Source organism: Entelurus aequoreus, linkage group LG04 (assembly GCF_033978785.1).
Source record: "Entelurus aequoreus isolate RoL-2023_Sb linkage group LG04, RoL_Eaeq_v1.1, whole genome shotgun sequence".
NCBI lineage: Eukaryota > Metazoa > Chordata > Actinopteri > Syngnathiformes > Syngnathidae > Entelurus > Entelurus aequoreus.
Genome location: NC_084734.1, coordinates 28,196,162 through 28,209,876, shown reverse-complemented (window position 1 = coordinate 28,209,876; position 13,715 = coordinate 28,196,162). Strand labels below are relative to the sequence as shown.

Sequence of the window (13,715 nt, the reverse complement as noted above, 5' to 3'; positions counted from 1 at the left end):
GAGTTGTACTCTGGTGTGTAACTTAACACTGCAACTCTGAGTGAGTCTTGCAGATGTGCATCAGTGAGGCGTGTTCTGTGTTTGTTCTTGATGAAGTTCATGTCAGAAAAGGCTGATTCACAAAGATAAGATTTTTCCTCATTGTTTGCGGAACCTTCTTAATCTTTTGGACATATTTTCACAGCAATCTGGCCTTAAGCTTAATTATGATAAATGTAAAATGTTAAGGATCGGAAATCTAAAGGGAACGTCCTTTCGAATGGAATGCAAAGTGCCTGTTTTGTGGACAGATGGACCAGTTAACATACTTGGTGTTGTTGTCCCAGAAAATCTGGAAGATCTAGGCTCAGTAAATTATGATAATCGACTAAGAAAGCTGGACAAAATTATGCAATTATGGAAAGGGAAATCCCTAACCATGTATGGTAAAATGTCTATTGCCAACTCGTTAATTATTCCTCAATTTATTTATTTGTTTTTGTCATTACCAGCTCCATCACAAAACTTTTTGAAGATTTATGAGCGGAGGGTCTTCGATTTTGTCTGGAACAGCAAACCAGAAAAGATTAAAAGAAAGGTTTTGTACAAAGAGTATGAATATGGGGGCCTGAAACTTCTCAACCTTGAAGCTATGTGTCTGTCTTTAAAAGCATCAATTGTTCCAAAGATGTATTTAAACATTGAGTGGTACACAAATGTCCTGTTGGACAAAAAACATGTACTGTATCAAAATAAATTGTATCCTTTTTTCCAAGTGATCCCCTCCCAGAGAGTCTGCTGGGAAACATGGCGGGGTTCATAAAGGAAACAATCCACTCATAGTGGTGTTTTCAATTTTATGGGCCAGAACAAAGAGACGATATTTTGCAGCAGTTAATATGGATGAACTCTAATATTGTAATAGATGGAAAGCCTTTCTTTTGGAAAAATATGTTTGAAAGAGGAATCATTTTTGTCAATGATATTATCAATGAGAATGGTAAAATTATGAAGTATGATGAATTTAGAGCTATGTATGGTGATGCTTGCTCAAGCTTTTCATTTTATCAACTAACTGGAGTAATTGGGAAAAGATGGAAACAAATAATTAATTATGGAACTACTAAATTATTAGTTTGTAAACCTCTAATAAGAAATTCTAGTTGGCAAAAAGGAACTAAAATAAATAGAAAAATATATAATTTTTATTTAATAAAGAAATCTTTGAAGGCTGCCTCATACAACACAAATGGAAAATGGGAGGACTTTTTTGACTGCCCGTTGCCATGGGATGCCATATTCAAACTAATCTATAAAACCACTATCGATGTGCAAAATCGTTATTTTCAAATTAAAATTATTTATAACTTCTTACCCACAGGGAAAATGTTAAAATTATGGAATATGACAGAGTCAGATGATTGCCGATTTTGTTGTCAGGAGCCTGAATCCACCCTGCATTTGTTTTGGTATTGTCATATTGTGTCTTTGTTTTGGGTGGAAGTTGAAAAAATGTGTTTAAGGATTGGTTTGTTTATGAAGCTTAATGTGGTTTCTGTTATTTTAGGAGAGTTCATTGACAATCATGATTTAGTCAATTTAATTATAGTACTCGGTAAAATGTTTATTTTTAAGGCCAAAAACAGATATTCACTTAGTATTACTTTCTTTAAAACATTTATTCAGTATTTTCTAACTTTAGAAAGTTACATGGTTGAAAACGATAATGATGCCAAAAAACATTTTAAAAAAAGATGAGAAGTCCTCAAAGGCTTATTTTGAAAGTATAATTATGTTTATAGATTATATGATATCTGTTGTTGTGTTCCCTAATTTGAGTGACCTGGACATAATCTGGACTGTACAGAAATGCTTATTTTGAAAATGTAATTTTGTTTATAAATTATATGCAATCTGTTGTGTTCCCTAATTTTTTTCTGTGTACATGAATGAAGGTGTGTGTTGCTGAGTCCGACTTGGACATTATCTGGACTGGGCCTGGTTTAAAAAACCCTTTAAACAAATCTAATTTCATTGACAAACTGGTCTGTTGAAGATAAGGCCCTTTTTTAAAAAATAAAATAAAATAAGATAAATAAATAAAAAACATTTTCTTGGATAAAAAAGAAAGTAAAACAATATAAAAATAATTACATAAAAAATAGTAATTAATGAAAATGTTAGTGGACCAGCAGCCTATACAATCATGTGTGCTTCAGGGACTGTGTCCCTTGCAGATGTGTTGTCTATGTTGTGGGAACCAGAATATTGGTAGCAGAAAGAAATAACCCCTTTTGTGTGAGTGGGTGTGGATGAGTGTGCATGGGGGAGGTTGTTTGGGTTGATGCACTGATTGAAAGTGTATATTGTGTTTTTTCTATGTAGATTTAATTATTTTTTTTTATTTTTAATTTATTTATTTTTATTTTATTTTTATTTTTTTAGAACAGGCCCGCGGGCGACTCATCTGGTCCTTACGGGCGACCTGACCCCTGGTCTATACATTTAGAGTGATGTGATAATCAAACACTCTAGAAGTCTAGAATGAAAGAGTATGTAAGAGAATTGACAGCAACGTTCCCTCCAAGGTACGCGCCTGTGCAATTGCGCACTGCTCAAACGTCCTCTGCGCACGGCAAATATATGCCACGCACAAAATCTAATAAAAAAATAAGCGCATAACAATTTTCGACACGTTACAGACACGACAGAGAAAACAGTTTTCGTCATCATTGTTCAAATATTGTAACGTCTGTCGAGGCGCTTTGAGGACATGAATTCCATCCATCACTTTACTGAGTAAAACTCTTTATTGTCGGCCATAATCACATCACCAAAACATTAGTAAAGAAAATTATATCCAGCAAAACTGGTCATTTTCTGCAGTACAAACCAGACCATTAGCAACTTTGTTATATCAACAGCACCCGCTCGCTCTTTCTCACTTGCGCCAACACGTGCACATATAGCACTTAGCCAGTGATGCGTTTACAGCCACACAAAAAGTCGGACAACTCCAACACCACACATAAAGTGTCATTCCAGGTCGTTACACAATGACTTACCAATGAAATGTGTGCTTATTCTAGTGTCATTTATTAGGAATCTTAATTTATAAATATTAAGGGAATAAGCGGTAGAAAAATGGATGGATGGATGGAATCATGAAATGCTGTTAGTATATTGAATAAATACTAATACAAATATATTTTTTACAAACATGAAGTTGCAGGAATGTACACATGATCCCCTGCTTACATCTCATTGTGCAACATGTGAATGTTTTAATTGGAACTAAATGCAATGTCTGAAAGGGGTACAATTTATTTCCAAAGCAGGACCTCCACCCAGACAAACAACACAAGTACACAGTTCATGAAAAACAATATTTTTTGTAATTGTCATTGTAAGTGGGCCTAAACACTTATATTAGAAAATAACCTCATGGAAATGACTGCTGTCATTTGATTATAATAATAAGAGAATGTTGTCTGTCTATCTGTGTTGGCCCTGCGATGAGGTGGGGACTTGTCCAGGGTGTACCCCGCCTTCCGCCCGAATGCAGCTGAGATAGGCTCCAGCACCCCCCGCGACCCCGAAAGGGACAAGCGGTAGAAAATGGATGGGAGGATGGAGATTGAACTTATTTAGTCAGGTTTGGGACAGGTGTGCTGCTGGTGTAGCCACAGTGTGCACGTCTGATGTTGCTCACATGGGCTCCACTGAATGCTCAGGGAGTTTTTGCCTTTGCTCACACATGAACAATTAGAGGGAACATTGATTGACAGAGTGTGTACCTTCAGTGCTGAATGATGAGCGAAGGCAGAGTTAATCCTTAAGTGGTGGTGGTGGAGGTGAAGTGGCATTGAAGTCTCTGTCTCTCTTTACTAGCTACGTCGAAGCATGTTGCTTATGTAGCTTGTTTCAGCAGATTTGAATTGCTGTTTTGGGCAGTAGATGGGATCTTTGATCCAAAGAACAATTTACATTTAACTAAAATGTTATTTTCTTTGTGCTCGACAAAAGAAAAGTAGTGAAAATATCTCCATGTTAACAAACTCGACTTCTGGCTCCGCCATGATCAGACACGCCCCCGCCCCCCCTTCTCCTCCCCCCCACACCCAGACACACACAGAGCGGACGTCTCTCTTCTCCGGTTTGTGACACAAGAATCAGAACGATGACACTGCAGCGCTCCGATAAAACACACTTTATACTACATAAAAAGTAACGTAAAATAACGCAGTATGTAGTAACGGTAACTGAGTTACTGAATATAAAAAATAACGTGTTAGATTACTAGTTACGGCCGAAACTAACGGCGTTACAGTAACGCGTTACTTTGTGTCCCAACACTGTATATGAACATATATGCATAAATATATGTATATATATATATACAAATAAATATATTTATATATATATATATATATATATATATATATATATATATATATATATACACACAAATAAATATATATATATATTTATATATATATGTATGTGTACATATATATCGATCAGTTACAAAATATGTGTATATGTTTATATATATATATACATATATATATGCATAAATATATGTATATTTATATATATGTGTGTATATATATATACACACAAATAAATAATATATATATATATATATATCGATCAGTTACAAAATATTTGTATACACACAAATATATATTTATATACATACACATAAATACATATACTGTATGTGTATATATGGATATGCATATGTGCATGTATATATATATACATATAATGATATATATATATATATATATATAGGGAGGTGTTTAGGGCACGTCCAACCAGTAGGAGGCCACGGGGAAGACCCAGGACACATTGGGAAGACTATGTCTCCCGGCTGGCCTGGGAACACCTCGGGATCCCCCGGGAAGAGCTGGACGAAGTGGCTGGGGAGAGGGAAGTCTGGACTTCCCTGCTTAGGCTGCTGCCCCCGCGACCCGACCTCGGATAAGCGGAAGAAGATGAATGGCTATATACACATACAAAAATGTATATGTATATATATAAATATTTATTTAGATATATATCTATATACACATATATCTATACATCTATATAAACACACATATATATATATATATATATATATATCTATATATACATATATATATATACATATGCACATATATATACATATATATATATACATATGAGATATATATATATATACATATATATATGCACATATACATATATATATATACATATAATGATTTATATATATACACATAATGATATATATAAATATTTATTTAGATATATATATATATATACACACACACACATATATGTATATACATATGTATATACATATATGTGTGTGTGTGTGTATATATATATATACACACACACACACATGTATATGTATATACATATGTATGTACATATATGTGTGTGTGTGTGTATATATATATATATATATATATATATATATATATATATAAATATATAAATAATATCGATCAGTTACAAAATGCTGTGATAGGTTCCAGCTCATTTGAACAGGTTAATTGTAAGAAAAAAAGTGAAGGGAAAATTAAAATAGACAATGGTACAATAAAGAACATGGCAAATTTATAAAATATAAAATGTATCTGTGTTAATGGGAAATTAGGGTTAAAAAAAATTATAATAAATATAAATATATATATATATATATATATATATATATATATATATATATATATATATATATATGCACATATACGTATACAAATAAATGGACAATAAAACTAAAAAATATTAAAATAATAGATCTGATTTTTTTTCATTTAAAAACGTAAAAAAAACTAAATTATATACAATAAAGTACACATACAGTGTACACACAAATACATACGGTAGTTAGAATTTACTGTACATGGATAAATGGAACCATAAAATATGAAAATATAGAAAAAATTTTTTTTTTCAAATCCTCAATCTGCCATGTATGATCCCTCCCGGAGTCCGTATGCCAGCAAGGGATCAACATCAAACGCACCATCTGAACAGGCTAACTTGCTCCCACATGTACCAAATGTCAATTTATGAATAAAGCCACTTAGTACTAATTGGAAACATTAGTCTGGGAAAACAATAACAACATTAACAGAGTAGTTTAGTTTAGCTTCTATCTGTGTCTGGAATTCCTAAGCACCTCATGTTCTGCCGTTGTTGATCATTAATTAGAGATATTGGCCATTTGGTGACTACTCTGTCTAATTTATGCGGATCAAACACAGAGTAGGGTCAGGCAGGTCCAATTGCCATCTGTTGATTTTATTAGCATAATCAGATTATTTCACATCACGTTTTAGTATTATATACAATTTGCATTGTATGCAAATTGGTTAAAGGGGACAAAAAAATTAAATATGATCTTGTGTAAACGGCAGTGGTATTTTAAGGTCACACTATTGATACAGAGATGTGATAATGGCGACAGCATATTTATCAGCATCTAAATGAACTGTTAAGATACAGTTCTGCAAAATAACCAAAAAAAAAAAGTCACTTTAGTTGTTATTTTACAGAACCCAAAACCAGTGAAGTTGGCACCTTGTGTAAATCGGAAATAAAAACAGAATACAATGATTTGCAAATTATTTTCAACTTATATTCAATTGAATAGACTGCAAAGACAAGATATTTCATGTTCGAACTGAGAAATTAAAACAAATGTTTTGCAAATAATCGTTAACTTAGAATTTAATGGCAGCAACACATTGCAAAAAAAGTTGGCACAGGGGCAATTTGTATACAGGTATATTGGTAACAACACTCAGTAAACGTTTGGAAACTGATGAGACCAATTTTTTAAGCTTTTCAGGTGGGATTACTCCCATTCTTGCTTGATGTACAGCTTAAGTTGTTCAACAGTCCGGGGTCTCCGTTGTGCTATTTTAGGCTTCATATTGCGCCACACATTATTAATGGGAGACAGGTCTGGACTACAGGCAGGCCAGTCTAGTATCCGCACTCTTTTACTATGAAGCCACGTTGATGTAACACGTGGCTTGGCATTGTCTTGCTGAAATAAGCAGGGGCGTCCATGAAAAAGACGTTCCTTGGATGGCAACATATGTTGCTCCAAAACCTGAATGTACCTTTAAGCATTAATGGTGCCTTCACAGATGTGTAAGTTACCCATGCCTTGGGCACTAATACACCCCCATACCATCACAGATGCTGGCTTTTCAACTTTGCGCCTATAACAGTCCGGATGGTTCTTTTCCTCTTTGGTCCGGAGGACATGATGTCCAGTTTCCAAAAACAATTTGAAATGTGGACACTTCAGACCACAGAACTCTTTTCCACTTTGCATCAGTCCATCTTAGATGAGCTCGGGCCCAGCGAAGCCGGCAGCGTTTCTGGGTGTTGTTGATAAATGGCTTTGGCTTTGCATAGTAGGGTTTTAACTTGCACTTACAGATGTAGCGACAAACTGTAGTTACTGACAGTGGTTTTCTGAACTGTTCCTGAGCCCATGTGGAGATATCCTTTACACACTGATGTCGCTTTTTAATGCAGTACCGCCTGAGGGATCGAAGGTCACGGGCATTTAATGTTGGTTTTCAGCCTTGCCGCTTATGTGCAGTGATTTCTCCAGATTCTCTGAACCTTTTGATGATATTACAGACCATAGATGGTGAATTTCCTAAATTCATTGCAATAGCTTGTTGAGAAAAGTTGTTCTTAAACTGTTGGACAATTAGCTCACGCATTTATTCACAAAGTGGTGACCCTCGCCCCATCCTTGTTTGTGAATGACTGAGCAAATGCTTTTATACCCAATTAGCCTGTTCGCCTGTGGGATGCTCCAAATAAGTGTTTGATGAGCATTCCTCAACTTTCTCAGTCTTTTTTGCCACTTGTGCCAGCTTTTTTTTAAAACATCAAATTCCTAATGAGCTAATATTAGCAAAAAATAACAAAGTCTTCCAGTTCGAACATTAAGTATCTTGTCTTTGCAGTTTATTCAATTGAATATAAGTTGAAAAGGATTTGGAAATCATTGTATTCTGCTTTTATTTACCATTTACACAACGTGCCAACTTCACTGGTTTTGGGTTTTGTAGTAAAAAGAACAAAATCTGGAGCTCCAGAACTTGCTCACGTGTGTGCAAGAGGAGGAACATTGGCATGCATGTGCATATTGTGCATGTACGTGCACACACATTCCTGAGCTTATGTAACACTGCTCTTGCCGGAAAGTATACTTCTGGCTTAAACACCACACTTAAATAACTTTGTGCTGACGACTTGCGTGTAGAGGATGCTGTGCGCTTTATAGCCAAGAAAGTTTTTACTCTCTTTCAAAAAAGTGTGCTAAAACTTGTGACTCATATTGTACACACTGAAGTGTCCGCAGGGGGTAGATTTGTTAAAGCATGCAGTGCTACAGTGTAGTGTGTACTATTAGTTGTCTGACAAATAGTCCTTGACCATGTGTTTGATGACAATACCAATATGAGGATATTTGAACGTACGCCAACAGATGTAACGTAACAATTCAACCTCATGCAACCACGTTCCCTCGCTTACCTGTTTGCCACCAGGTGTCCACTACAGGACAGCGTCCCTCTCCCACCACAGTGTGGTACCACTCCCACGCCTCAGTGTTGATGGGTTCGCCCACTGCACAAAAGAGCACAAAGTCACCATATTGTTCCAGCCCACTCTAGTGAGAAGTGAACCACCCCCTGCTGAGACTAGAATTATGGGTGTGTGTTTGGGTATGTGTGACATTACTAGGGCGAGTTAGCCACCCTGGCTCGACATTCCATGCTGCTTTAAGGAGGGACTGCGTGTGTGTATATATGCGTGTGTGTTGGAGAAAATTCCTCTGGCGACTTTCCTTTGCAGCAGGAGCAAGAAATGGTACACAAAGAATCCTAATGACCTTTTAGTGAATGAGTGTCTCGTAAATATGAATCATAATATAAATTAATATTATTTAATCATATATGTGTTGTTATAAAATAAATATAAAAAATGTTAGAATAAATCAAACAAATATAAAAAAAATATTAGAATAAATCCTCCAATCTGTATCAACAACACCCATGGAGCCTGAAAATAAAATAATGTATTTCCTCCAGTAGTTTTTATTTATTCAAATTTAGAGTTTATTAGACTAATGAAAAAAAGTAATATATATTTAGAAATATATGTATTTATTTCAAAATGTTCTGCCATAAAAAGGATAGAGATACAGCTGCAATTCTCTTAGAGCTCTTCGGCATGTTTACAGATGCCATGTATGCATGTGCAGGTACATGGTGGTACAGTGTCATCCATCTCATGGCATCGCTTGTTTTTATAAAAGGAAAATAAGCTGAATATTTTTTTTAATTGATGGTGTCAATTGGTGTTAGGCAATGTAGACAATATACAATATACTGTATATGCTTAAGTGTAGGTATAAATGCTTAAGTATAGCTTTTAATACTATCGTTGTGTCATGGAAATGCACATTGATGATGACACATTCTAGCTGTGTGCCGCAAATTTAACAGCAACAAACAAACGAACGCATCCTCAACGCAACGTAGCATTCTTCCTAGCGGCTAACGTCCCTCTACATTGTAAAGCCACTTCTGAGTCGCCAAATAAACTACGATTCTTATCAGAATCAGCTTTAATGAGTTTTGAGTTTATTTCAAACATGCAAGCATACAACATGATGCATCACTATTTCCAGTTTCTCTATTCAACATGTTTGAAAAGGAGTAGGAAGAAGCAGAGCTTTTCTTTACATTGCAGTTGCTAACACTTTTGTTCACTTCCTCTTCTCAATTTATTTAAAATATACTCCGTACGTAATAACATTAAAAATAAATAATAATCAGTGAAGTAAGTTATATTTCATATGGTGAAATAAGTAAGATTATCTAGAAAATGAATGGATGGATGAGATAAATTCAGAATGTTTAAAATGGTTCTACTTCTTTGTACTTTGTAAACACTAAGTTTGAAGAGTTTCTTGAAGTGGATCATATTAGTACATTGTTTGATTTCTTTACTTAATCCATTCCATAATTTAATTCCACATACTGATATACTGAAGGTCTTGAGTGTTGTACGTGCATACAAATGTTTTAAATGGCATTTTTCTCTAACATTATATTTCTCCTATTGGCCAATAATGTCAAGGAATTTGACATGGTAGAATGTTGCTCTCCAAAGTATCAGAAGGAAAGAGAATAGCACAAAATGCTACACTACACTGTAGGAAGATATGCTAACCCCAACCTAGAGCTCTCAAATGTAAAACAAGGTGGACTGGGCAAAAATATCAACAGCAGCATTAACAAGCATAGAATCGTATATGGCCGATACTACAGTGATTAAATCGATATATCTTTTTTTGCAGAAAAATCTGTTGTCGTTTTTTGTTTTTTTTATTGTTCACAAACTATTGTTTACAAACTCAGCAAATGTGACCCAAGTCACAGGAAGACTTTAAGGGCAAAAACCAAATGATTTAAATCAGAGCCAATAATAAAAAAAAATAATGTAAATATTGAATCCTCTGTTTTTGTCTGATTGTAATTGTGATCAAAAATGATCTTGAAAATGAGTACAATACTGCCCCTGTAACTACTTTTATATTTGTAGTATCACCCAAAACTGCTGTAAAGTATTGAAACAACAGGAGAAAGTACGTATTACATTTGAACACAAGTGTAGGTATAGCCATGTCACAACTACGGCTGCAACAACTAATCCATTAAATCGATTATAAAAATAGTTGCCGATTAATTTAGTCATCGTTTCGTTGGATCTATGCTATCTATGCGCATGCGCAGAGACTACTTAAAAAAAAAAAAAAAAGTTTTATTTTTTTTAATAAACCTTTATTTATAAACTGCAACATTTACAAACAGCTGAGAAACAATAATCAAAATAAGTATGGTGCCAGTATGCTGTTTTTTTTTCAATAAAATACTGGAAAGAATAGAAATGTAGTTTGTCTCTTTTATCCGATTATTAATCGATTAATCGAAGTAATAATCGACAGATCAATTGATTATCAAATTAGTTGCAGCCCTAGTTACAACAGCAAGTAACCCGCTACTAACAATTATAAAGTACAAAACCCAAAACAGGCGAAGTTGGCACGTTATGTAAATGGTGAATAAAAACAGAATATCAAATCCTTTTCAACTTATATTCAATTGAATAGACTGCAAAGACAACATATTTAACGTTCCAACTGGTAAACTTTGTTATCTTTTGCAAATATTAGCTCATTTGGAATTTGATGCCTGCAACATGTTTCAAAAAAGCTGGCACAAGTGGCAAAAAAAGACTGAGAAAGTTGAGGAATGCTCATCAAACACTTATTTGGAACATCCCAGAGGTGAACAGGCTAATTGGGAACAGGTGGGTGCCATGATTGGGTATAAAAGCAGCTTCCATGAAATGCTCAGTCATTCATAAACAAGGATGGGGCGAGGGTCACCACTTTGTGAACAAGTGACCAAATTGTCCAACAGTTTAAGAACAACATTTATCAACCAGCTATTGCAAGGAATTTAGGGATTTCACCATCTACGGTCTGTAATATCATCAAAAGGTTTAGAGAATCTGGAGGAATCACTGCACGTAAGCGGCAAGGCCAAAAACCAACATTGAATGCCTGTGACCTTTGATCCCTCAGGCGGTACTGCATCAAAAAGTGACATCAGTGTGTAAAGGATATCACCACATGGGCTCAGGAACACTTCAGAAAACCACTGTCAGTAACTACAGTTCGTCGCTACATCTGTAAGTGCAAGTTAAAACTCCTATGCAAAGCGAAAACCATTTATCAACAACACCCAGAAACGCCGCCGGCTTCGCTGTGCCTGAGCTCATCTAAGATGGACTGATGCAAAGTGGAAAAGTGTTCTGTGGTCTGACGAGTCCACATTTCAAATTGTTTTTGGAAACTGTTGACGTCGTGTACTCCTTGCCAAAGAGGAAAAGAACCATCCGGACTGTTCGAGGCGCAAAGTTCAAAAGCCAGCATTTGGGATGGTATGCGGTAAGGCTGCAGCTAACGATTATTTTTCTATCGATTAATCTATAGATTATTTTTTTCGATTAATCGGTTAATCTATAGATTATTTTTTCGATTCATCTATAGATTATTTTTCCTTTTACCGATTATTTTTTATTTTATTTTATTTAAAATGAAGATGAAAAAATAAAAGTAGGCCAGTTTTTTCAAAAGGCATGGCTTTTATTTACAAAAAAAAAAAAGTATGGCCACTCAGTCAACATTGACAACAACGTGACAAAATATTCTGTAACAATGTAAACATTTAAAACTTTTAACATTTAACAAAATTAAAAGTAGCTTATTTGCTTTTTAATGTGCAAATATAAAAGTAAACATCCAGTGCAAATCTTAATATTCTGCAATAGTATAAGCATTTCAAAAGTAAAAGTATTGCTTATTTTGCTTTAAAATGTGCAAAAATAAAGATAAACATCCAATACAAAAAAGTGCAAAACGAAATATTCTGTAACAACAGTGTAAACATTTCAACAAAAGTGAAAGTATTGCTTATTTGCTAAAATGTGCAAAAATAAAGATAAACCTCCAATACAAAAAAGTGCCAATCTAAATATTCTGGAGCACTGTAAACATTAAGTATTGCTTTTAAAATGTGCAAAATAAACATCCAGTCCAACACAGTACACAATAACCAATTCTACTCATTCCAGTGAGTGTCTAACAGTTGTAATGAAGAAAGGTTAGCATGTCTACATGGTCTGGTTCTTTTCTTGTTTACAATATTCCCAGCAGCTGAAAATAGGCGCTCAGAAGGGGTCGATGTGGCTGGAACTGAGAGCTAATTAGCCTTCACCTCAAACCAGGACTGCGAGTGAGCTGAGCTGCAGTTTAAGTTTCTAGAAGGTCAACGGGCTCATAGTGATGTTACTAGTAGTTGACTGGGAGGTGTTTATTATCATTTGGGGAGAGTCCGCTGCCTGATGCTCACCTGCTAAACACCTATCTGCTCCACGCTGAAGCGCTGACTACATGCGCTCTGAATACGCACTGCTGATTGGCTGATAATGCTTAGTGTGTACCAATCAGATGGTTGTGTGGGTGGAACAATGCTGCGTGTGTACCAATCAGATGGTTGTGTGGGTGGGACAATGCTGCGTGTGTACCAATCAGATGGTTGTGTGGGTGGGACAATGCTGCGTGCTGAGACAGAGGCAGACGGAGCAAAGCAGCTTGTTAAAACTTTAGCTTAGAAACTCGTTCGGTACACCCCCGTACCGAACCGAAAGCCCCGTACCGAAACGGTTCAATACAAAACACGTACCGTTACACCCCTAGCAGATACAAATGACACATTCATGTTTTTGTGTAATGATGACAACGTATGCTAACGCGGACGATTGACTAGTTGATGGTTGATGGTTTTCTTTTCAAATGTTCGTTCATAGCCGTTGTGCTGCTATGATAGGCCATTTACGCTCGACACAGTGTGCATACAACAACATTATTAGGCTGTGTATTGAAATACTCCCACACTTTTGACAACTTTTGGCGTGCGTTTTTCCCCCTCGCTCGCACAGTCTGCTTTGCGCGCCGCCATGACGGTAGTGTGACGTAAATATGCGACGCGCCGACGCACAAAAACGGCGCCGACGTATTTATGTAACCGATGACGTCGACTATGTCGACGCGTCGTTTCAGCCTTAGTATG

At 35.6% G+C, this 13,715-nt stretch overlaps 1 protein-coding gene across 2 annotated transcripts in view; it reads right to left on the bottom strand.

The window, feature by feature from the left end:
* acss1 (acyl-CoA synthetase short chain family member 1) overlaps positions 1–13,715 on the bottom strand; it is a 37,295-nt gene that overhangs the window by 5,603 nt on the left and 17,977 nt on the right. Inside the window, exon 8 of one of the 2 annotated variants that reach the window (XM_062044509.1) lies at positions 8,545–8,637. The exons of the other annotated variant lie outside the window; for it this stretch is intronic. Coding sequence (XP_061900493.1) covers positions 8,545–8,637 — 93 coding nt within the window. The remainder of the gene's footprint in view (positions 1–8,544; positions 8,638–13,715) is intronic. 2 annotated transcript variants of the gene reach the window in all.